General features: G+C 42.0%; 1 protein-coding gene across 1 annotated transcript in view; it reads right to left on the bottom strand.

Moving 5' to 3' along the window:
- The window catches only part of LOC129706476 (DNA helicase B-like), a 54,105-nt gene that overhangs the window by 26,779 nt on the left and 1,235 nt on the right, over positions 1-26,091 (bottom strand). Inside the window, 3 exon segments of the mRNA XM_055650808.1 lie at positions 12,746-13,558; positions 14,393-14,559; positions 15,925-16,287. Of these exon segments, the coding sequence (XP_055506783.1) occupies positions 12,746-13,558; positions 14,393-14,559; positions 15,925-16,287 (1,343 nt within the window).

The raw sequence follows: 26,091 nt of genomic DNA, 5'->3' as shown, positions 1-26,091 counted from the left end.
ACCTTTCAATGACTGGTGTACCATGACACCCAGGACTCGTTGCATCTCCCCTTTTCCTAATCGGCCACCATTAAGATAATAGTCTACTTTCCTGTTTTTGCCACCAAAGTGGATAGCCTCACATTTATCCACATTATACTGCATCTGCCATGCATTTGCCCACTCACCCAGCCTATCCAAGTCACCTTGCAGCCTCCTAGCATCCTCCTCACAGCTAACACTGCCCCCCAGCTTTGTTTCATCCACAAACCTGGAGATGTTGCATTCAATTGCCTCGTCCAAATAATTAATATATATTGTAAATAGCTGGGGTCCCAGCACTGAGCCTTGCGGTACCCCACTAGTCACTGCCTGCCATTCTGAAAAGGACCCGTTTACTCCTACTCTTTGCTTCCTGTCTGCCAGCCAGGTCTCTATCCACATCAATACTGAACCCCCAATTTAAGTTTGTATACTAATCTCTTATGTGGGACCATGTCGAAAGTCTTCTAAAAGTCCAGATATAACACATCCACTGGTTCTCCCTTATCCACTCGACTAGTTACATCCTCGAAAAATTCTATAAGATTCGTCAGACATGATTTACCTTTCATAAATCCATGCTGACTTTGTCCAATGATTTCACCACTTTCCAAATGTGGTGCTATCCCATCTTTAATAACTGACTCTAGCAGTTTCCCCACTACCGATTTTAGATTAACTGGTCTGTAATTCCCCGTTTTCTCTCTCCCTCCCTTTTTAAAAAGTGGGGTTACATTAGCTACCCTCCAATCCTCAGGAACTACTCCAGAATCTAAAGAGTTTTGAAAAATTATTACTAATGCATCCACTATTTCTGGGGCTACTTTCTTAAGTACTCTCGGATGCAGTCTATCAGGCCCTGGGGATTTATCGGCCTTTAATCTATTCAATTTACCTAACACCACTTCCCGGCTAACCTGGATTTCACTCAGTTCCTCCATCTCATTTGACCCCCGGTCCCCTGCTATTTCCGGCAGATTATTTATGTCTTCCTTAGTGAAGACTGAAGCAAAGTAGTTATTAAAATGGTTTGCCATGTCCTTGTTCCCCATGATCAATTCACCTGTTTCTGACTGCAAGGGACCAGCATTTGTTTTAACAAATCTTTTTCTCTTCACATATCTATAAAAACTTTTATCGTCAGTTTTTATGTTCCCTGCCAGTTTTCTTTCATAATCTATTTTCCCATCCCTTAAGCCCTTTGTCCTCCTCTGCTGGACTCTGAATTTCTCCCAGTCCTCTGGTAGGCTGATTTTTTCTGGCTAATTTGTATGCTTCATCTTTTGTTTATATACTAGCCCTGATTTCCCTTGTTATCCACGGATGCACTACTTTCCCTGATTTATTCTTTTGCCAAACTGGGATGAACAATTGTTGTAGTTCATCCATGCAGTCTTTAAATGCCTTCCATTGCACATCCACCGTCTACCCTTTAAGAATCAATTACCAGTCTATCTTGGCCAGTTCACGTCTCATACCCTCAAAGTTACCTTCCTTTAATTTCAGAACCCTTGTTTCTGAATTAATTATGTCGCTCTCCATCCTAATGAAGAACTCAACCATTTTACGGTCACTCCAAGACTGCTAACTAACCCTTCCTCATTACTCAATACCCAGTCTAGAATAGCTTACTCTCTCGTTGGCTCCTCTACATGTTGGTTTAGAAAACTATCCCGCATACATTCCAAGAAATCCTCTTCCTCAGCACCCCTGCCAATTTGATTCACCCAATCTATATGTAGATTGAAGTCACACATTATAACTGTTTTACCTTTGTTGCACGCATTTCTAATTTCCTGTTTGATGCCATCCCCAACTCCACTACTACTGTTAGGTGGCCTGTACACAACTCCCACTAGCGTTTTCTGCCCCTTAGTGTTTCGCAACTCTACCCATATCGATTCCACATCCTCCAAGCTAATGTCCTTCCTTTCTACTGTGTTAATCTCCTCTCTAACCAGCAACGCTTCCCCACCTCCTTTTCCTTTCTGTCTATCCCTCCTGAATATTGAATATCCCTGGATGTTCAGCTCCCAGCCTTGGTCACCCTGGAGCCATGTCTCCGTGATCCCAACTATATCATAGTCATTAATAGCTATCTGCACATTCAACTCATCCACCTTGCATTGAGACACAAAGCCTTCAGGCTTGTTTTTACAACACTCTTACCCCTTATACAATTATGTTGAAAAGTGGCCCTTTTCAACCTCGGTTACAAACCTCGGATTCAGCTCACACCCGTCCGTCAGCATCCGCTCCTGCCGCCGGCCCTCTCCCTCCCTTCTCTCCTCCCCTTCTATCCTTCCCTTCCCTTCTTCACTCCCTCTCTTCTCTCCTTCCCTCCCTCCTTCCTCTATCTCTTTTCCCTTGTCTCCTTCTCTCCCTCCCTTCTTTCTCTCCATCCCTCCCCCCTTCTTTCTCTACTTCCCTCACTCCCTTCTCTCCTTACTCCCTTCTCTCCCTCCCTCCCTTCTCTCCCACACACACATAATGCGCAGACAGCTAACACACACACATCACGCACAGGCAACTAACATACACAACTAAGTTAGGATAGCGTAGAAGCCCAAAGGGTAGAATGAGGCTAAAACCAAAATTTAATGCCTGGTAGGACTGGTGCCCCCCTTCCACCTTCGATTCTCTTAGAAGCTCGTTCTTTTACTCTCCCAAGGGTAGAATGGACTGCAAAACTGTCCAAACATTAATGCCATGGAATGGTCTCCACCTCTTCCATTAAACCAGCATCTGCAGTTCTTTCCAACACAGAATGAACATTGAATTCTCCAATTTCCGGTAACATTCCAAGCTCTCACCCCCACACCAGTCTCCCCACCCTCCCCCATCTCTTCCTTGTGCTCCACCCAAAAGCGCACCCTTTTCTCCCCCTACCCTACCTCCCCTTTCCCTACTCTATCTTAAAACCTTTTTTAATTTCATCTCTGCTGATTGACCACCCTCCTGCCAAATCCATCCCCGCCCACCCTCCACCACCTGTATTCACATCATTTCCCAGGCTTCACCATTCAGGATGTTATATCTCAAGACATTCCTGCCTTTTTAAAAAGGGAATCAGGGATAATGGTATAACTTAGTTATTGAAAGAGAATCAAAAAAGTTGTCGTTGTCTCCAAATGCATTTCGTTGTCTCTGTACTGTACACTGACAATGACAATTAAATTGAATCTGAATCTGAATCTGAATCTGAAAGTAGATCATGAAGTAAAGTAGATGAGCTTGAGGCTCAGTTACAGGTTTGTAGATATGACATTGTGGGGATTACTGAGACGTGGCTGCAGGAGGATCGGGCCTGGGAACTTAATATTCAGGGTTATACATCCTATTGAAAGGACAGGCAGGTGGGCAGAGGAGGGGAGGGGGGTGTAGCTCTGCTGGTGAGGGATGGAATTCAGTCCCTTGCGAGGGAAGACATAGGGACTGACAAGGTAGATTCACTGTGGATTGAGTTGAGGAATTGTAAAGGCAAGAAGACACTATTTGGTGTTATCTACAGACCCCCAAATAGTAGCCGGGATGTAGGGTGTAAGTTGCAGCAGGAGTTAACACTGGCATGTAACAAAGGTAATGCCAATGTGGTGATGGGGGATTTCAATATGCAGGTTGGTTCAGGACCCCAAGGAAGAGAGTTTGTAGAATGCCTCCGAGATGGATTCTTAGAGCAGCTAGTAATGGAGCCGACCAGAGAAAAGGCAATTCTGGATTTAATGTTGTCCAATGAACCAGACATGATAAGCGAACTAGAGGTAAAGGAACCGCTTGGAGGTAGTGATCATAATATGATTAGTTTTAATCTGCAATTTGAGAAGGAGAAAGTTAAATCGGAAGTGGCAGTGATGCAGTTGAACAAAGGGGACTATGAAGGCATGAGAGGGGAGCTGGCCAAGGTAGACTGGAAAGGGATACTAGCAGGAATGACAGTGGAACAGCAATGGCAGGAATTTCTGGGCATAATCCGGAAGACGCAGGATCATTTCATTCCAAAAAGGAAGAAAGATTCTAAGGGGAGTAGGAGGCAACCGTGGCTGACAAGAGAAGTTAGGGATAGAATAAAACTAAAAGAAAAGATGTATAACACAGCAGAGAGTAGCCGGAAGCCAGAGGATTGAGAAACTTTCATCGGACAACAGAAGGAAACAAAACGGGCAATACGGGCTGAAAAGATGAAGGGAAGCTTGCCAGCAATATAAAGAAGGACAGTAAAAGCTTCTTTAGATATGTTAAGGGGAAAAGAGTAGCAAAGTCAAATGTGGCTCCCTTGAAGGCAGACACGGGTGAAATTATTATGGGCAACAAGGAAATGGCAGAAGAGTTGAATAGGTACTTCGGATCTGTCTTCACTAATTCCCTGTCCCACTTAGGAAACCTGAACGGAAACCTCTGGAGACTTTGCGCCCCACCCAAGATTTCCGTGCGGTTCCCTGAGGTTGCACGTGGTTGCCGGAGGTTGCAGGTAGTGGAAGCAGGTAGGGAGACTGGCAAAAACCTCTGGGAACCTCAGGGAACCGCACAGAAACCTTGGGTGGGGCACAAAGTCTCCAGAGGTTTCCATTCAGGTTTCCTAAGTGGGACAGGGGACTCCGGAAGTAATAATGGGGCATTTGGATAGCAGTAAAAGGATTAGTCCAAGTCAACATGGATTTATGAAAGGGAAATCATGCTTGATTAATCTTCTGGAATTTTTTGAGGATGCGACAAGTAAAATGGATGAAGGGGTGCCAGTGATGTGGTGTATCTAGACTTTCAGACAGCCTTTGATAAGGTCCCGCACAGGAGACTGGTGACTAAAATTAAAGCACATGGTATTGGGGGTAGGGTGTTGACATGGATAGAAAATTGATTGGCAGACCAGAAGCAAAGAGTAGGAGAGAATGGGTCCTTTTCAGAATGGCAGGCAGTGGCGAGTGGAGTGCCGCAAGGCTTGGTGTTGGGGCCGCAATTGTTTACCATATATATTAATGATTTGGAAGTGGGAATTAGGAGCAACATAAGCAAGTTTGCATATGACACAAAGCTGGGTGGCAGTGTGAACTGTGAAGAGGATGTTAGGAGGTTGAAGGGTGACTTGTCAGGTTGAGTGAGTGGGCAGATGCGTGGCAGATGCAGTATAATAGATAAATGTGAGGTTATCCACTTTGGCGGCAAAAACAAGGGGACAGATTATTATCTCAATGGGGTTAGGTTAGGTAAGGGGGAGGTGCAGCGAGACCTGGGTGTCCTTGTACACCGGTCACTGAAAGTTGGCGTGCACGTACAGCAGGCAGTGAAGAAAGCTAATGGAATGGTGGCCTTCATAACAAGAGGATTTCAGTATAGGAGTAGAGGTTCTTCTGCAGTTCTATAGGGCTCTGATGAAACCACATTTGGAGTATTGTGTACAGTTTTGGTCTCCTAATTTGAGGAAGGACATCCTTGTGATTGAGACAGTGCAGCGTAGATTCACGAGATTGATCCCGGGGATGGCGGGACTGTCATATGGGAAAGGATTGAAAAGACTAGGCTTGTATTCACTAGAGTTTAGAAGGATGAGGGGTTATCTTATAGAAACATATAAAATTATAAAAGGACTAAAAGCACTGAAATTTGACAAACAAATCAATGCCGTGGTAAAAGCTAGCTTCTTTCAGCTTTGGAAGATAGCTAAAATTAAAAAAATTCTCCAGTTTGATGACCTGGAAAAGATCATCCACACATTCATCTCCTCCCACCTAGATTACTGCATCTCCCTTTACACTAGCATCAGCCAATCTTCACTGTCCCGCCTGCAACTGGTCCAAAACGCCGCAGCAAGACTCTTGACGGGCACCCGAAAAAGGGACCACCTCACCCCGATCCTGGCCTCTCTCTACTGGCTCCCTGTGCGGTTCCGTATAAACTTCAAAATACTCCTCCATGTCTACAAAGCTCTCAATGGGCTTGCCCCCACCTACATAAAAAGTCTTCTCACCCTCCACTCCACCTCCAGGCCCCACAGATCAGCCGACTTGGGGTTGCTGAATATCCCACGGTCTAGGCATAAGCTCCGGGGTGACCGTGCCTTTGTGGTTGCAGCACCTAGGCTGTGGAACAGCATCCCCTTTCCCATCAGAACTGCCCCCTCCATCGCCACAGAGGGCAGTGTAGGCCAAATCACTGGATGGATTTAAGAGAGTTAGATAGAGCTCTAGGGGCTAGTGGAGTCAAGGGATATGGGGAGAAGGCAGGCACTGGTTATTGATAGGGGATGATCAGCCATAATCATTATGAATGGCGGTGCTGGCTCGAAGTGCAAAATGGCCTCCTCCTGCACCTATTTTCTATGTTTCTATGTGACACAGAAGTAAGGTTAAATTCTTGTTGGTACAAAATTATGCAGATAAATAATTGGGAAGACTTCAGGAACTAGAAAAAAAAAATCTTGAAGGGAAGCAAGTGGACATGGCACGTAATATTACTGGGAAAGTAAGGGAGCTAAAAGAGAAAAATTGTTTCAACACATAATCAAGCCTTTTGGGAAGTTGACTTAACCAAGATTGGAGAACAGGAGAAATCAGAAAAGGAAAAAAAGTTGGGTCAAAATGTGAATAGGTATAGAAATACCAAGCAAGGCATATTTACTGCTTTAAATGCAAAGCCTTATTGCTGAATTTGCTGGTGAAGTACAGAAGCTATACAAAGAGTAAAGATTCATTTGTACAGATTTCTGGGCAGGTAACATGTGTATGAGATTTTCCACGGATTGAATTAATTATATTAAAACAGGATCCAAATGCTATTTATATTTTTAACTAATTTCCTGTCATTTACACTGATAATTTCTCCTACATCTGCTGTACATATCCAAGTTAACATACCGGGCTTCCTCATTCAATGTATAAGAGGTTTTATAATAATATTACTAACAATATTTAAGATAACATAACTATTTTCAAATATTTTGCATGCTTCTTCCATGTCTGCATTCATTTGTCTAGGAAGCATGATACAAAATATAGCCTTTTGAATGAGGCCAACAATATTAGAATAATGAGTTTTCTCCTGTAAAAATTAGTTACATGTTTTTGGAAGGAATGTTTGCCAGGCAGATAAGTCTGACTTTACTCATACCTTGGTAGAAACCATGTGTCTGGCAACACTTGTAGATCTGGCAATGTGCTAGGAATGCAATACTGTCTGCTACAAAGAGACATACATCAATGAACTGGCTCCAGCCATCATCAGTCAGGTGTGCCTCTCCCTCCTTCCAGGCATTCTCCACGACATGCATATGGTTCTTCTTCTTGCATATGGCGTGCATAGCCTAAAGTTATAGGCCAACTTGTTCTATTTGATCTTATTTGATTGTGCACACCAGGTTGTTTGCATTAGTCGAAACAGGGCGGACCATGTGAAGGTTGCAATCTCCCACCCCATGCATATGGATTAGGTTTCTTAGCCAAAAAAAGGCCTGTTTTACTTCGGAGTCACATGAGTGACTACGTGAAGACCCCGCCAGCATGCATGCACGACATATCGTCTAACGCATTGCGCCGTGACAGGCGAGGTGAAGAGTTCTCCTGCAGCGGCAAGGATTAAAAACGGGACCTGCAGGTAAGTTTACTATTCTGAGGTTGTGTATTTTGCCCTTGTGTTTCTCTGTTTCAGAAAACTATGGACAAGGGCAAGAAATCAAAACGGGTTGCGTCTCGACTGGCTGCGGGGGACCGCAAAAGTTCCAGCAGTCAACAGCGACCGGCGGCACCTGGACCGCAATCATTGCGGTCCGTAGTCACCGACATGACACCCGCTCAGCTGGGACCAGCAGCACGAGCTGCACAGCCCAAACCAGTGCAGCGGACTGGTGGAAAAGCAAAGCAGAAGTCGGTCCGACCGGTTGACTCGGATGAGTCGGGCCAGGAAGACTCGCTGCCGGGGAGCAGTGGAGGTGACCGCATTTCCCGCTTGCAGCGATTGATGGAGCAAATGCTCCAACGTGACATGCTCCGTGACATGGCGTATGGTCATCATGGGAGTCTTAGGACACCCATTACAGCACCTTACCCAGGGCTGTATAATGCATCTCCCTCGACAGAGGGGAGCATTACGAGCCAGGGCTGGGCTGACTCCGAAGAAGGTGGTATGGCTGAAGAAACCGGCTGTGTGCTGGGGGTGCAGGATCCACAGAAGCTGCTTGGGGTGGTCACGAAGTTTGCGGTGCCAGCGCAAACGGGACAGCCGTTACAACCAAAGCTGGCAGCCAGCATCGACTACCTGTCCTTTAATCAATTACAGGAACAGGTAGTCAATGAGACAACAGCGAAATACATGGCTCCTGAGAACTGTGTCTCATTAAATGTCCCTGCAGTGAATAGTGCTATCTGGGGGTACATTGGAGCCGGCATCAGAACCCAGGAGGTGAAGATGCAGAAGATATTAAAACTTCTAACCGGGTATAACGGCATTTGCTCGTTCCGTGGATGGAATGGAGATGACGGAGACTCAACAAGACACTCTGGCGCTGCTCTGTAACATGCAATTTGAAATGAATTGCCTGAGGAAGAGCGCGATTAGACCTGCGTTGAACCCCAAATTTGCTGGGCTGTGCAAGATGCCACGACACAACCGCAAATACTACTATTTAGAGGTAATTTATCCAAGCAGGTCAAAGAGCTCGACGAAGAGGCTAAAGCCGTCAGGCTCATGAAGGCGTCATCTACAAGCAAGACCACATATCCCAAAAGGCAGCACCCCAATGCATCCACCAGCAGGCAACAACACCAGGACGCTAGTGAAAGCATGAGGGCCGCACGACAACCACGGAGGACTTTTTTAGGCCAGGACCCAGAGCGACCCTCATGGAAGATGCGCCAACCCCGCACTCTGGCGCCTCTTCGGTAGAAGAGGCAGAAACAGAAGAAGTGAATACTACACCGGTAACCATGGAGGTAGGTGGGTCTGGTTCCTTCCAGATCATAAAGGGTGTAAGTTCTGTACTAACTGGGGGTAGGTTACACCTGTTTTGGAAGGAATTGAGGTCTATTACTACTGACCCTTATATACTACAAAGTATTCAGGGATATGAAATTGTTCATTCCTAAAGACATTCCCCCAGTTCAACATGCGCCTAGCTGAGAGTTTGTGCTTTCACAACAGGAAAAACTGGAAGGTCATGCAGAGCTGGGGAGGCTATATGCTATAGGAGTAATAGAGAGATCAGAACATGACTCTCTAGAATTTGTATCCAACATATTTACAAAAACCAAAAAAGATGGTGGATGCCGTGTCATCATTGATTTGACAAAACTGAATACTTTTGTAAAGTATATTCTTTTCAAAATGGAAACATTTGTTACTGCCAAGCAATAGGTTTCCGAAGGTTACTTCATGCCTTGCAACGATCTAAAAGATGCATACTATTCGGTACCTATATAGAAGGATCATCGCCGATACCTAAAGTTTAACTGGATGGGGCAGCTCTGGCAGAATATGGCATTGCCTAATGAGTTAACATCAGCCCCAAGACTATTTACCAAGATATTAAAACCAGCACTTCTCCGGAAACAAAAACTTATTGTTATGGCCTATCTTGATGATATATTAATTGTGGGGAAAACCCTGGAACTAGCTAAATCAGCTGTTTCAGCTACCAAACTAGTGTTTGAAAAACTGGGTTTTATGATCCATCCAGATAAATCTAAGTTGACGCCATCCACAACTATGAATTATCTGGGGTTCACCATTGACTCTATCCACATGTCTGTAACATTGCCAAAGAACAAAGCAGCAGACTTAGTGGAGGCCTGCAACAACCTGGTTGTCATCAGTCAAACATCTATTTAACAGGTAGCAAGGGTAATTGGGAAACTTGTAGCTGCATTTCCAGCTCCACAGTTTGGACCTTTGCATTATCAAAATTTACAAAGGGCCAAGGTGCAAGCACTAAAACAACATGCTGGTCATTTTGACCGACCAATGCAATTACCAGCAAAAGCAATTTTGGAGTTACAATGGTGGAGGCAAAACATTTGGCATAGCTCGAGCCCCATCCTTATCAGTAACCCATCATTTATATTACAAACTGATGCCAGCGCTCACAGCTGGGGTGCTACAAATACCATATCCAGTAGTGGTGGTAGATGGAATACACATTAATCATCTCTACTGCAAACACTAGGTATAAACTATTTAGAGATGTTGGGTGCGTTTTATTGGCTAAAAGCATACTGCTCAACAATGCACCATCTGCATGTCCGCCTACAAATTGATAATACCACAGTAGTGGCATATATTAATCATATGGGTGGAATTAAATCGATATCGTGTGACAATCTGGCTAATACAATCTGGCAATGGTGTATCAAAATAAATATTTGGCTATCAGCGACTTACCTACCAGGTAAACTCAATACAGTGGCAGACACCAGGTCACGAAAATAAAATGACAACACTGAATGGATGTTGGACCACATAGTATTTGCTGATATTGTAACGTGATGTGGAAAACCAGATATCGATCTCTTTGCATCTAGACTAAATCACCAGTTGCCAACATATGTCGCTTGGGAACCAGACCCTGGGGCAGCAGCGATGGACGCTTGCTCGCTGGACTGGGGAAAATTGTTTTTCTATGCTTTTCCCCCCTTCTGCCTCATCAGTCGGGTTCTACGCAAAATACAATTAGACTCTGCGTCAGGTATTTTGGTGGTACCCGATTGGCCTACTCAGCCATGGTTCCTTGGGGTTCTCGACATGGTCTCGGAACCATGTATGTCCATCACCAAACGACCAGATCTGTTGGTCCATCCTGTAACAGGCGAGAGTTACCCATGCCATGACAGGATCAATCTGTAGATTTGCAAAATTTAAAGAGACCACTCCTGGATCTGGGGTTGGCAGATAGACCAATGAACATGTTCACGGCGGGTTACCGGGAATCAATGAAGAAGCAATACCTCTCATATATCAGGAAATGGGAGATATATTGCACAAGGACTGATATATCGTACAACTCAGCCACTGTCAACAATGTCCTAGAATTCCTGGTTAGCCTTCATTTCGATGAAGGTCTCAGCTATAGTGCTATCAACTGCGCCAGAAGTGCCCTATTTGCTGGTATTCCCAGATTTGGGATGTCGATGTTGTTTTAACGTTGCTCAGGGTTTGGTCACCAGCAATGTGCCTGTCCCTGGAGAAGCTGGCTCTTAAAACAGTCATGCTGATGGCTCTGGTTTCAGCTCAAAAGGTCCAGTCCCTACACAAACTGAGACTGGATAACATGGTAATTTCAACAAACAAGATACATTTTCGTATCTTGGAGTTGGTAAAGCAAAACAGGGTCATCAGGCCTTAATTTGGAATTTCGGGCATACCCTACAGATACCCGATTGTGTGTTATGACACTCCTTTTGCAATATTTAGAGACCACTAAAAACATTAGAGGCAGAGAATTGGGATTATGGATCAGCCTCATAACAGGGTATCGGTGCAGACCATCTCTAGATGGCTCAGACAGGTTTTGGGAGCTGCTGGGGTGGATACTGATACTTTCAAATCTAATTCCACCAGGGCTGCAGCAACATCGGCAGCAAGAGATATGGAAGTGCCAATCGACCATATCCTGGCTACAGCAGGATGGTCTAGGGAGAAGACCTTCCAACTTTTTTTTACAATAAACCGATTACCAAACCTGCGATATTTGCAGAAACAATTTTAAATTCTGTAATTTGATTTATCCCAAATGAAGGGGATCATTATTATTTTGTTAAAATAAATTCATTATTGTTTGAATTTCTGATTCATGTTTGAATGCGATAACATACTTCCTCCCTTGGTCAACTACGGCAGTGAGTGAAGCATGGACTCGTTCCATGGCCTGAAATCACAGATCTTTAAAATCTTCGCGTAGTCACTCACGTGACTCCGAAGTAAAATAGTAAGATTAAACGAGAATTTACCAGTTTGAAATTTGATCTTCATTTTATGAGGAGTTACGTCGAGGGATTACGTGCCCTATACGCCCACCCTCTATCATAAAGGTCAACTGGTATTCTCGTTCCTCTTATCTTACTATGTTTATTTCATCTACTGTCTGTGATTTCACACTGCTGCATTGAAGAATGTCGCGCATGCGTGCTGGCGGGGTCTTCATGTAATCCCTCGACGTAACTCCTCATAAAATAAAGATCAAACTTGAAACTGGTAAGCTCGTTTAATCTTACTATTTTTCATCGTCTTTCTCATCCTTCACCATTTTCATTTTTTCAACCATCAAACAGAGGTTTAAACATTCCACCATTTGTAACTCACCGGAATTTGCCGGCCACGTTTCTTACTTAAATGGCCTTTGTCAAATATTAAATGACAAAAATTAAATGTTAACATCACTAATGCTAGCTTGACCAATTACAGCCAAGACTTTTACTCTGTTTTACAGGAAAATTCCTTGGCACCCAACAGTCATTTAAGCAACCATCATAAGTTGCCTTACACAACTTTTCACAGCTTTTAAAGAGCGCTCCACATCATAAATTGTTGCTCCTGTAAATGACTCTCCAGTGACCAAATCTAAAATACACATTAAAATACGCAGGTATTTCTAAAACATATAAAGCCCAATATTTCAACCTTTGCATAAAGCATTTCAACCTTCAGCTTGGTGACGATGTGCTCCCCTTAAAGGTAAACTATTTACATCTTGCTGAGCACATAAAAATGTGGAACTACCTGCCATAATATCCTCAACAACAATTACCTGGTGTAACGTATAAGCATTAAATCCAGTTTTTTTCTTTAAAAGAGATGCTGCCTTTCCAGTCGGTGCAGTGAACAACACAACTGCTTTGCTGTCGTCATTTGGTTCAACACCATCAGTACGTGTAGTCGGAGTTTTTGGTATAACCCAGCTTTCAGGAGCAGATTGATCCTGCTCAAGATCTTCACACGCTTGCAAAAGTTCTTCATCCTCAGCACGTTTCATTTTTTCAACTGCTGCCTTGAAGGCGAGACTGACAATTGTGGTCTTTCCGCAACCACCTTTACCACTTATAATTGTAACAGGATTTTTACACATCATGGTGGCAGCTTTGACCTGCTCTTCATCCAAATTAATGGTTTTACTGTGTTCTGTATCATCCACCTCATTATCCTTCCATAAGTAGTCGCTCTGGGTTTGAACAAAAGCATCTCTCAGAACTTCCTTCACAGACACAGGCATTTGCATTGGGGGTTTATCCACAAGTTCCTTTATACAGGTAGCAATTTCTTTCTCATAGTTGTAGAAACGCTGAAGATACACCCGCTTCTTTTCAATCACAATAATCTCTGATTCCTTCAAAAAATTCAGTGATTCCCATTCACTTTCAATGTTGACCTCAGATGGCCGTAATCCAGTCAGATCATCAACATTCACATAGGTGTGTCCCTTATCCCAGCAGGTTTGTTTCAGTTTATCATATATAACAAGAGAGTGTCTTTGTAACTCTGGAATTGTCGTCAGAAGACTAGCTTCTTCAAAAGCCAACAAGGTTGCTTCACAACCAACAAGTCGAACTTCCTTCGTGAGAATCTAGGAACAATTAATTTATTTTATTAGCTAAACCATGAAACAATCTTTTGCAATTAGACCATTTGTGCCATTTAGTGTTCCATTTAAGCAAAATAAGATGCAACAGTTTTCAGTACATGGCTAAACAAACTTCCTTGATAATTTTCAGGGCAGTCTCTAATTCTTGTATTTTTATCTACAATTCTTGCCACACTCTCATAGACTTATCGTTCTACCTATTTTACTGCCCTTTGAGCAATGGCATCATTTTACACAAATTCCATTTGCAAATAATTAGTAGAATCAGTTATCATATCACCACTGAGATACCTGGCTACTGATTGGATATTAAAAGTAAAAATTAAATCGTCATGAAAAAATAATGTTGTTAATGAGAGTTTGCTGCTCCATTGTCTTGTCACTAGAGTTTAGAAGATTGAGGGGGGATCTTATAGAAACTTACAAAATTCTTAAGGGGTTGGACAGGCTAGATGCAGGAAGAGTGTTCCCGATGTTGGAGAAGGCCAGGACAAGAGGTCACAGTTTAAGGATAAGGGGGAAATCTTTTAGGACCGAGTTGAAAAAAATATTTTTCACACAGAGAGTGGTAAATCTCTGGAATTCTCTGCCACAGAAGGTAGTTGAGGCCAGTTCATTGGCTATATTTAAGAGGGAGTTAACTTCAGTTGAAACCAGCATCTGCAGTTCCTTCTTACACAATTCAACATTTACCCTAGAAAACCAATAACTAAGCTCCTGATGAGAAACAAGACACAGAATCAAGAATGAATAGGTTATTTTGAAGGTGTCCATATTTACAACTATGCCTGAGGTGGGTGAGGAGAGTGAACTTACAGAACTGAATCCAAGCTTCCACATTTCCGTACAAATCATCTGATCCAGGCTCCAGAGTTTATTGTCGTCCATCTTCAAAATACGCAAAAAGTGCCGTGGCAGAAGTTGTGGCAGATACTTCATCAAACTTTGGAACTTCACAGCCTTCTGCACATTCTGACCTTCAACTAAATTCTCAGTAATTATCTTACATTTCAAATGTTATTTTACACACATATTTAAGTTAAATTAACATTAACATAACAACCCATTAAGTTCAGTCCTGTGACATTACTAAAACATGTTGGAAAATTTTCTGCGACCAAAAATTGGTCGCCATGGAGAAAATCGATGTAGCCATAGATGCAGTTGTAGTCGTAGGTGCAGTTATAGTGGGGTCGCCATGTAGTTATGGGTAGTCAAGCTAATCATAGGTTCTTTTAGTTAATCGCATTTGCTGACCGGGCATTTTCATTGGCTCATTGGGGGGAAAAAAGCACGAGTTTTCAGAACCAAGGAGAACCGACCGGTAATGTTAAATGCCCGCCAAACTTCACAGCTGTGTATCTCTGGCGTGTTAAAAGTTGTCTGGCTTCTTAAAATTGTCTCCACTACTTCTCCCCGTCTCCCCCACCCACCCCCCCCCGCCCCCCCCCCATCCCCCCATCTTTTAAAGGACTTACCGTGCACTGTGCTAGCCGTCTTAACCTTCCTGTTCATCGCGGTGTGTGTCTCTATCACCTTGGCTTTGCACCGTGTGAATTTCAGACAGGGTGTGTGTGTGTGTGTGTGTGTGTGTGTGTGTGTGTGTGTGTGTGTGTGTGTGTGTGTGTGTGTGTGTGTGTGTGTGTGTGTGTGTGTGTTCCACTCACACTCACCGTTCCAGTTCCTGGTATTTCAGCAGAACTTGTCGCCGGCAGTCTGCTGAAAAATCGCCCAAGTGGGACAGGCCCTTCAGAATACCTAGTAATTACTAGGAATACTAGTAATAGGAATAGGCTATTTAGTCCATCAGGTTTGTTCCTTCATTCACAGTAGCCACAGCATTTTTGAACATCCTCCAGGTCATTTAATAAGACTTCACCTTGTGCACCTAATTATTTAGCCAAAGTTATACACACAGGAATACCCATGTGGTAATTGATCATCTCTTTAACAGGGTTGGCCAATTTATCATCAGGAAATGGTATTTGTTGTAACTTATTATTAAAAAAAACTTTATGAATGTGAAAACCTATATTAAATGGTATTAATTTGAGCGTTTAGTAAATTTGAAATGTGTTCCATTTTACAAACATCCATTGAACCTTTAAAAAAAAACCTACTGAGGTGTATGAATAGTATTATAGACAATAGACAATAGGTGCAGGAGTAGGCCATTCGGCAGAGAATTTCACAGACTAAGCTACCACTGTGCCATTCTATTATAAGCTGCAACTTTATATAAATACTCGTTTTATTATTCTTCAGTTTCATACAATTTAATGACAATAAGAATATCGAAAATGTTGCTAAAACTGGCAAAAAGGTACACTAAAGGGAACCATACTTACCTGAACTAGATATGGAGGCAATAATGGAGGTTGCAAAATCTTTTTTGTTTTCATCCTCCCCCTCGTCTGCAGTTTGTTGTAAAATGCTGAATAATTTTGAAAATTGAAGATTGTCGAAGCGAGGGAAATAATAAAAAAGTGTTGTTATGTAATCTGAGTGAACGCGGCATTTTGTTAAGAAAAGGCTGATGATGCTCGTTCCATTTTGGCCCGGGTGCACGAGAGCATAAGAAGGATACCCGTGTAACTTCCATTTTTTCTGATGACAATGGATTTTTGCAGTCACTTTCCACCAAGGAGAAGTCAAATGAAACCGTCCAAACACCTCGTAGGTTTCACCAGATCCAAAGTCTTTGATTTTAACTAAAAGAAGAATGATAAATGGGTTGTATGAATAAATGTTTCTATTTAACCTCTTTCAACAACCGTTTCTTGTACATGTCTATTTTCTCAAAGGAAATTAAAGCATTTTAAAAAAATGTTCACTCTACATTAATTCATCTCATCACATATTATGATGTTCATATTTAACTTTGGTCCAAATAAAGCTTTGTTGTCAATAGTTTTGTCTCTGTAAAGCATTAGCTTCTTTCCAAGATACATAGACAAATAGACATTAGACAATAGGTTGCGGAGTAGGCCATTCGGCCCTTCAAGCCAGCACTGCCATTCAATGTGATCATGGCTGATCATCCCCAATCAGTACCCCGTTCCTGCCTTCCCCCCATATCCCCTGACTCTGCTATTTTTAAGAGCCCTATCTAGCTCTCTCTTGAAAGCATCCAGAGAACCTGCCTCCACTGCCCTCTGAGGCAGAGATTTCCACAGACTCACCACTCTCTGTGAGAAAAAGTGTTTCCTCATCTCCGTTCTAAATGGCTTACTCCTTATTCTTAAATTGTGGCCCCTGGTTCTGGACTCCCCCAACGTCGGGAACATGTTTCCTGCCTCTAGCATGTCCAAACCCTTAACAATCTTATGTGTTTCAATAAGATTCCCTCTCATCCTTCTAAACTCCAGAGTGTACAAACCCAGCTGCTCCATTCGCTCAGCATATGACAATCCCGCCATCCCGGGAATTAACCTTGTAAACTTTCGCTGCACTCCCTCAATAGCAAGAATGTCCTCACTCAAATTAGGGGACCAAAATTGCACACAATACTCCAGGTGTGGTCTCACTAGGGCTCTGTACAACTGCAGAAGGACCTCATTGCTCCTATATTCATTTCCTCTTGTTATAAAGGCCAACATGCCATTCGCTTTCTTCACTGCCTGCTGTACCTGCATGCTTACTTCCATAGACTGATAAACAAGGACCCCCAGATCCCGTTGTACTTCCCCTTTTCCCAAATTGACTGCATTTAGATAATAATCTACCTTCCTGTTTTTGCTACCAAAGTGGATAACCTCACATTATATCCGCATTAAACTTCATCTGCCATGCATCTGCCCACTCCCCCAACCTGTCCAAGTCACCCTGCATTCTTATAGCATCCTCCTCACAGTTCACACTGCCACCCAGCGTTGTGTCATCTGCAAATTTACTTTGCATCCCTTCATCCAAATCATTGATGTATATTGTAAATAGCTGCGGTCCCAGCACCGAGCTTTGCGGTACCCCACTAGTCACTGCCTGCCATTCTGAAAGGGACCCGTTAATCCCTACTCTATGTTTCCTGTCTGCCAACCAATTCTCTATCCACGTCAGTATGAAACATAGAAAAATAGGTACGGGAGTATGCCATTCGGCCCTTCGATCATCTAAAATCAGTACCCCATTTCCTGCTTTTTCCCCCCATATCCCTTGTTTCATTTAGGCCCAAGACCTAAATCTAACTCCATCTTGAAAACATCCAGTGAATTGGCCTCCACTGCCTTCCACTAATCCAGGATCAATCTGATCCTGCCAAACTTATGTGAGTTAACCAGACTTTATAAGGAAGCAGTTACTGGTTTATAAGGTAGCAGTATTGGTTATCAGGCAAGGCGGAACATGTGCATTACAAAGATTCTCACACTTGCGTATGAACAGCTGTTGCATTCAGATACCGCTCTAGAAAACCTCAGCAATAGAAATCCAATCTGATCAGCAGAGGAGATTAAAGTGAGTCATTGGCTATGGTGGTGATACAGTATTATAGAGCACAGAAAGCACAACAAGGCAGTGAAGATGTTGCTGTTATCCTCTTCATTCAAGAAAGTCACCATTAATGATTCAGGCTGAGAGAGTGGGACTACCCAATGACTCCCAGACTAAAACAAAAAGGAATGTTTCTTTCACATATCTGTCGATCAAATCTTTACTAGTTCAGATCCTGTGGTGCCAGGGCGGAGATCGCTAGCAAAACATCCGGTGACGCTATGGAGTGTAAAGAGGTGCACCATTTAGCTCCGCTCCGAAAAAACGTATTAAAACACCTGAAAAATAAAAACGGACTGAAGAAAAAACACTTACTGGCAGATGCTCGACGACGTGCAAGTGACATCATCAGAAATCGACGTGATACCGACATTTTAAATGAAAAGACGGGCTCACAAAAGGGACCTTCCTACTCCACCTCTGAGAAAACACAGAACTCGAAGGCAGACTCCACAAGAGGAAGAATCTGAGGAAGAAATACTTGTTTCTACTATGGAAGCCCAAGAACAAGACCAAGCTCTAAGAATGGCTATGGTAAAAGACATTAGAGAACTGTTGGCTGAAAAGCTTGGAAACTTAGAAACAAAACTTGATGATCAACTCAATGCTGGGAAAACAGAAATTTGTGGAAAAATTGATACTCTACGAGCTCGAATCGAGGAGGTGAATTCCTCTTTGAAAGGAGAAATTAACAGGAATTTTTGAAGTTTTTTCTAAAATACTTAAAATAAAATTGGATGCCGACACGGAATTGATTACTCTAGGTACGTCAGAAGCCTGTTCTGAGCTAACATTATTTCAAAGACGTTTCCTCAACTATGGCCTGATAACGGCGAAAAAACGAATACTTAAATTTTGGAAACACACATTAGTCCCTACTGTGAAGATGTGGATTACAAACATGTCCGAGACATTACATTTGGAAAATATTAGGCTTATCTTGGCAGAAAAACCAAATCATTTTTTCAATACATGGACACCCTTTACTGAATTCTTACATGGATAGTATGGTGCAACACAAATTTGGATTTAAATCTGATTCTGGGTTGGGTGAGGTGGACGGGGTGGGACGAGGGGCAGGTATATCTACACTTTTTTCTTTTTTTTCTTTTTCCCTTTTTGTGTTTTTTCTCTTTTTTTTCTCTCTTATATCTTTAGTCACTCTTTGGCCACTACTTTGGTAGTCTAGGGGTCTTATCTTTTCACTTTTTCCCTCTCTTGTTCTTTTCTCTCATTTTCAGGTTAAAATGTTAAAATTGAAGCTGTACAATAATTGTATAATTTTAATGCCGAATGTTTTATTCTTGTACAATTGCTTCCAATAAAAATTAAAACACGGCTTCGGTCGTGGGCCCTGTGGACAATCACATCGGCAACTGACCTGGTTGGTGACCATCTCTGAACTCCAGCAACAGCAACTTTGTCCGCCCCGAATCGTGGGGCTTCAATCGGCCCGTTCGCAGGGCTTTTCATCGCCTGGCACGGCTTAAAACCGGCCGCGGGATTTTCCATCGCCCGGCGGAGTCTTCAACAATGGAAGCCTCGATCGCCGTGATGCAGCAATGTGACCACGGGGCGGTGGAAGATCCCACAGCCGATTTTAAGCCGCGCCAGGCGATGAAAGGCCCCACGAACCGGCCGATTCAAGCTCCGTTCTATGATCTTTGCTCCATAGGACGTCTCCCTCCTCCAATCACCGCACTCTATCTTCTGTCTCACCCCCCTACTTCCGCCTCTGACCTACAAATCCCTCCTCCAATCGTGTCAAATGGGATAGTCAAGGACGGAGTTAAAGGGAAAGGGAGTAAAGGGATAGTTATTGACCCCAGAAATAACAGGAAATAAAGCTCACAAGGGGATAGGAGAGTATGGCCGCGTGTAGTAGGGATCAATGTGAATGGTGAGATGCGTAAGGAATTAACTGTACTGTATTTGAATGCGCGAAGTATAAGAAGTAAAGTAGATGAGCTTCAGGCTCAGTTAGAGGTTGGTAGATATGACGTTGAGGGGATTTCCGAGACGTGGCTGCAGGAGAATCAGGTCAGGGAACTTAATATTCAGTGCTATACATCCTATAGAAAGGACAGGGAGGTAGGCAGAGGAGGGGGTGGGGTTAGCTCTTCTGGTGAGGAATGGACTGACGAGGTAAAGTCACTGTGGTTGAGTTGAGGAATTGCAAAGGCAAGAAGACACTAATTGGTGTTATCAACAGACGCCCAAATAGTAGCCCGGGTGTAGGGTGTAAGTTGCAGCAGGAGTTAAAACTGGCATGTAACAAAGGTAATGCCACTATGGTGATGGAGGATTTCAATATGCAGGTAGACTGGGAAAATCAGGTTGGTTCAGGACCCCCAAGAAAGAGAGTTTGTAGAATGCCTCCGAGATGAATTCTTAGAGCAGCTTGTAATGGAGCCGACCAAAGGCAATTCTGGATTTAGTGTTGTTCAATTAACCAAATTTGATAAGAGGTAAAGGAACCGCTTGGAGGTAGTGATCATAATATGATTAGTTTTAATCTGCAATTTGAGAAGAAGGTTAAATCGGAAGTGGCAGGTAGGCAGCTGAACAAAGGGGATTTTGAAGGCATGAGAGAGGAGCTGGCCAAGGTAGACTGGAAAGGGATACTAGCAGGAATGACGGTGGAACAGCAATGGCAGGAATTTCTGGGCATAATCCGGAAGACACAGGATCATTTCATTCCAAAAAGGAAGAAAGATTCTAAGGGGAGTAGGAGGCAACAGTGGCTGACAAGAGAAGTTACGGATAGAATAAAACTAATTCAAAAGATGTATAACACAGCCAAGAGTACCCGGAAGCCGGAGGATTGGGAAACTTTCAAAGGACAACAGAAGGAAACAAAAACGGGCAATACGGGCTGAAAAGATGACGTACGAAGGGAAGCTAGCCAGGAATATAAAGAAGGACAGTAAAAGCTTCTTTAGATATGTTAAGGGAAAAAGAGTAGCAAAGTCAAATGTGGGTCCCTTGAAGGCAGACACGGGTGAAATTATTATGGGGAACAAGGAAATGGCAGAAGAGTTGAACAGGTACTTCGGATCTGTCTTCATTAGGGAAGACACAAAAAAATCCCAGAGGAAAAAAATGTTTAAAGTTCTTCGCAGACTAAATGCTCAGATTATCTTTGTTCAGGAAACTCATGTAAGGTAAGATGACAATCAACGATTTTTCAAGTTTTGGAGAGGACAGCAGTTTCATTCAAATTCACAGGCTAAGTTGAAAGGAGTCTCTATTTTTATTCCTCAATTCTGTTTGTTCATTATGAACCAATTTCTGATCCATATGGCAGATTTTTGGTGATTCTTTATAAGCAAAAGGTTGCTATGGTGAATGTTTACGCACCAAATATTGATCACCCTGAGGTTTTTTAAACAGTTAATTGCATCCTTTCCTAATTTAAATGAACACTTTTTAATAATGGGTGGAGATTTCAACTGTCTGAAACCCTTGATTGACAGATCTACATCCGATCATGTGCTTCCAAATAAATCAGCTAGTTTTATTAATTCTTTTTTACTTGACTCTGAAATGTTAGAAGTTTGGAGATTCTTACACCCAAATGACAAAGAATTTTCTTTTTCCTCTCATGTATATCATATTTTTTATAGGATTGACTACTTTATAATAGATTCTCGGCTAGTTTCATCGGTCACTGCATGTGAGTATGATGCAATTGCTATTTCTGATCATGCAACATTGAAACTATCAATCAAACTTCCTGATTCCAAGCTTAGTGCTAAACAATGGCGATTTGATGCTACTTTGCATCAAGACTTACATTTTATTAATTATATTAAAGATCAGATTGCTTTTTGCTTCTTGACAAACTCTACTGAAGACATATCCAATGGTATAGTCCGGGATGCTTTTAAGGCATATATTCATGGACAAATTATTTCATACTCCGCGGGATTAAAAAAACAAACTCAAAAAGAAATACGTACATTGGCTGACGAGTAATTGATAAAAAATATTCAAAAGCTCCTAGTTTAGAGCTCTTTAAGAATAGAGTTGAACTTCAATTGAGATAATGATTTGTTATTAGAATCACCGATTGAGAACCAGCTACTTAAAACCAAAAGTTAATTTTATAAACACGGCGAAAAATCTGGTAAATTACTCGCTAATCAGTTGAAAGTGGTGACGGCTAACCGTCAGATTACTAAAGTGAGTAAACGGGATGGTACACTAACTGTAGACCATGATGAAATTAATAAATCCTTTCAGGAATTTTATACCTCCCTATACCAATCAGAATTTCCTACTGATCCCAATATAATGCATGAGTTTTTAAAGAAACGGAACTTACCAAATTTACCATATAATGAGTATCTGTTGTTAGATTATTTCGTTCAAACCTAGGTTTGAATGACAATAAATTTTTCAAATCAAATCAAATCAAAAATTTTCAAATCAAATTAACCCATCACGGAAGAAGAAATACAGAAAGCAATTATTTCAATGAATTTTGGTAAAGCTCCCGGTTTAGATGGGTTTACAGTAGAATTTTTAAAGTATTATTCAAATTTATTGTCTCCCTGGCTTTGCAAGGTATTTAAAGAAGCCTTTTTAAGGAATAGATTACCACAATCTTTTTATGAAGCATCTATTTCTTTAATCCTTAAAAAAGATAAAGACCCTACTGAAGTGACATCTATGTCACTGTTAAATGTAGATTTCAAAATTATTTCCAAAATATTAGCTATGAGATTGGAAAATATTTTACCGCAATTTATCTCTGAAGATCAGACAAGTTTTATTAAAAATCGTTACTTATACTTTAACGTTAGGAGATTAATGAATATTGTATATACAGCGTCAAATAAAACCCCAGAATGTGTCATTTCATTTGAAGGCGTTTGATAGAGTAGCTTGGGAATACTTATTCAATACACTTGAAAAATTTAAGATTGGTCCAAAATGTATTTCTTGGATCAAGCTGATATATCATATACCTCAGGCTTCTGTACTTACTAATAACCAGAGATACCCTTTTTTCAGGCTCTTTTGAGGTACTAGACAGGGCTGTCCCTTAAGTCCTTTACTATTTGATATTGCTTTGGAACCTTTGGCCACCGCTATTAGGGAATCCCCTAATATTTTTAGTATTGTCCACGGGAATAAGATACATAAGCTATCTCTTTATACAGATGATCTGTTATTGTTCATTTCTAACCCTGAGAAACCTATTCCGGCAATAGTAGCAATACTTAATCAATTTTGTCGTTTTTCTGGTTATAAACTAAATCTTAGTAAGAGTGAGCTTTTTCCATTAAATAATCTAGTTTCGAATTATGGACAGTTTCCACTTAGATTGACTGTTTTACTTATCTAACTGAATGTTTTACTTATCTAGGTATTAAGATCACCAAGAAACACAAGGATTTATTTAAAGTTAATTTTATGCCTTTATTTGACCATATTAAGCAACAGTTTACTAAATGGTCACCAATGTCCTTATCTTTAATTTGCCGAATCAATGCTATTAAAATGTTCATTTTACATACATTTCTGTATTTATTTCAGATGATACCAATTTTTATTGCCAAATCTTGCTTTGATATTATAGATTCCAAAATGTCTTCATATATATGGCAGAAGATACCCAATGCCCAGGATAGATAAACCTTGAACGTGATTCCTTACAAGGGCTATCATTGGCTTCTATTCTAGGGACCTCGTTGCCTTTTACAATTACGAGATTGAATAAATATACGACTAACCCAATAATAAGACATACGTTTCGAATATGGTTTCAATTTTGTAAGTTTTTTGGACTAAATGATTTTATCTTATCGAGTCCTATCTTATCCAATTTTCTCTTCCAACCATCTAGTACTGATCAAGTCTCTTTGTTATGGAAGAGGAAGGGATTAGTAGCTTTTCATGATTTGTTTTTGGAGGGTTGTTTTATGTCTTTCGAAGAACTGTCCAATAAATATAATTTACCTAATTCACACTTTTTTAGATATTTACAAATTAGACATTTTTTTAAGGCTACCATTTTTTCCGCTACCACATCAAACTGAAAATTTGGAAACATTTTTACATTTGAACCCTTATCAGAAAGGATTAATAATGACTATTTACGAGTTGATTTTGAAAGTACAAATAGATATAATTGATAAAATTAAGAATGACTGGGAAATAGAACTCCAAATGTCTTTATCTATAGAGAAATGGGATAGGATTCTACAATTAGTCAATACCTCTTCAATGTGTGCAAGACACGCTCTGATACAATTCAAGGTGGTTCACATAGTTCATATGTCAAAAGATAAGTTAGCTCATTTCTATGGTCATATAAATTCTACCTGTGACAGATGTAACTCTGAAGTGGCCTCGCTGACCCATATGTTTTTGTCCTGCCCACTTTTGAAAAAATATTGGAAATACATATTTGATACTATTTCTGTAGTCTTAGGTATAGATTTACAACCTCATCCTATTACTGCAGTTTTTGGGCTACCAATGATAGATTTTATTCATTTGTTCTGCTCCGCCCATCGGTTGATTGCCTTTACCACACTAATCGCCAGAAGATCTATTTTATTTAAATGGAAAGACTCCAACCCTCCGTCAACACTCCAGTGGTACTCTGAAACTATATCATGTTTAAATTTAGAAAAAAAAATTCAGAAGTGACATTATTGAACCCTTGGTTAAATTTGATAAGACTTGGGGAAAATGTATTCAACACTTTCACACAACATAAATTGCTCCCTCTCTAACTGTTATAAAAACTATTTTACCTCTATACAGTGGAACAGACTTGACGACAAACAGACTAAAATTGTTGAAATTCTCAGTTCAGATTCTGTTTTGATTTGTTTTTATTTATTTATTTTTTGCCTTTGTTTTTATCTTTAGTTTAGGGGGATTTTGTTTCTTCCTTTTTCTATCTTTTTTGTCTTTTTAAAACCCTTCTTCAGACTGATGGGGGGTGGGGGGGAGAAGGAAGGAAAAAGGGAGGAGGAGGAGCCCGAGGAGAGCAAGGGCTAGCAAAACTGGGAGAATTCAACGTTCGTGCCATCAGGACGCAAGCAACCCAGGCAGAATATGAGGTGCTGTTCCTCCAATTTCCGGTGTTGCTCACTCTGGCAATGGAGGAGACCCAGGACAGAGAGGTCGGATTGGGAATGGGAGGGGGAGTTGAAGTGCTGAGCCACCGGGAGTTCAGGTAGGTTATTGCGGACTGAGCGGAGGTGTTCGGCGAAACGATCGCCCAACCTCCGCTTAGTCTCACCGATGTAAATCAGCTGACATCTAGAGCAGCGGATGCAGTAGATGAGGTTGGAGGAGATACAGGTGAACCTTTGTCGCACCTGGAACGACTGCTTGGGTCCTTGAATGGAGTCGAGGGGGGAGGTGAAGGGACAGGTGTTGCATTTCTTGCGGTTGCAACGGAAAGTGCCCGGGGAGGGGGTGGTACGGGAGGGAAGGGAAGAATTGACAAGGGAGTTGCGGAGGGAGCGGTCTTTGCGGAAGGCAGGCATAGGGGGAGATGGGAAGATGTGGCGAGTGGTGGGGTCACGTTGGAGGTGGCGGAAATGGCGGAGGATTATTTGTTGTATTTGCCGGCTGGTGGGGTAAAAGGTGAGGACTAAGGGGACTCTGCCCTTGTTGCGAGTGCGGGGATGGGGAGAGAGAGCAGTGTTGCGGGGTATGGATGAGACCCTGGTGCGAGCCTCATCTATGGTGGCGGAGGGGAATCCCCGTTCCCTGAAGAACGAGGACATTTCAGATGTCCTGGTGTGCAACGTCTCATCCTCAGAGCAGATGTGGCGTAGGCGGAGGAATTGGGAGTAGGGGATGGAGTCTTTACAAGGGGCAGGGTTGGAAGATGTGTAGTCCAGATAGCCATGTGAGTCAGTTGGTTTGTCACCTGTCAGTCAGTCAGTCAGTCACCTGAACTCCCGGTGGCTCAGCACTTCAACTCCCCCTCCCGTTCCCAATCCGACCTCTCTGTCCTGGGTCTCCTCCATTGCCAGAGTGAGCAACACCGGAAA

The sequence above is a fragment of the Leucoraja erinacea genome, chromosome 19 (genome assembly GCF_028641065.1).
Source record: "Leucoraja erinacea ecotype New England chromosome 19, Leri_hhj_1, whole genome shotgun sequence".
Taxonomy (NCBI): Eukaryota; Metazoa; Chordata; class Chondrichthyes; order Rajiformes; family Rajidae; genus Leucoraja; species Leucoraja erinaceus.
The sequence above is the reverse complement of the archived record's forward strand: the minus strand, read 5'-3'. Positions and strand labels throughout refer to the sequence as shown.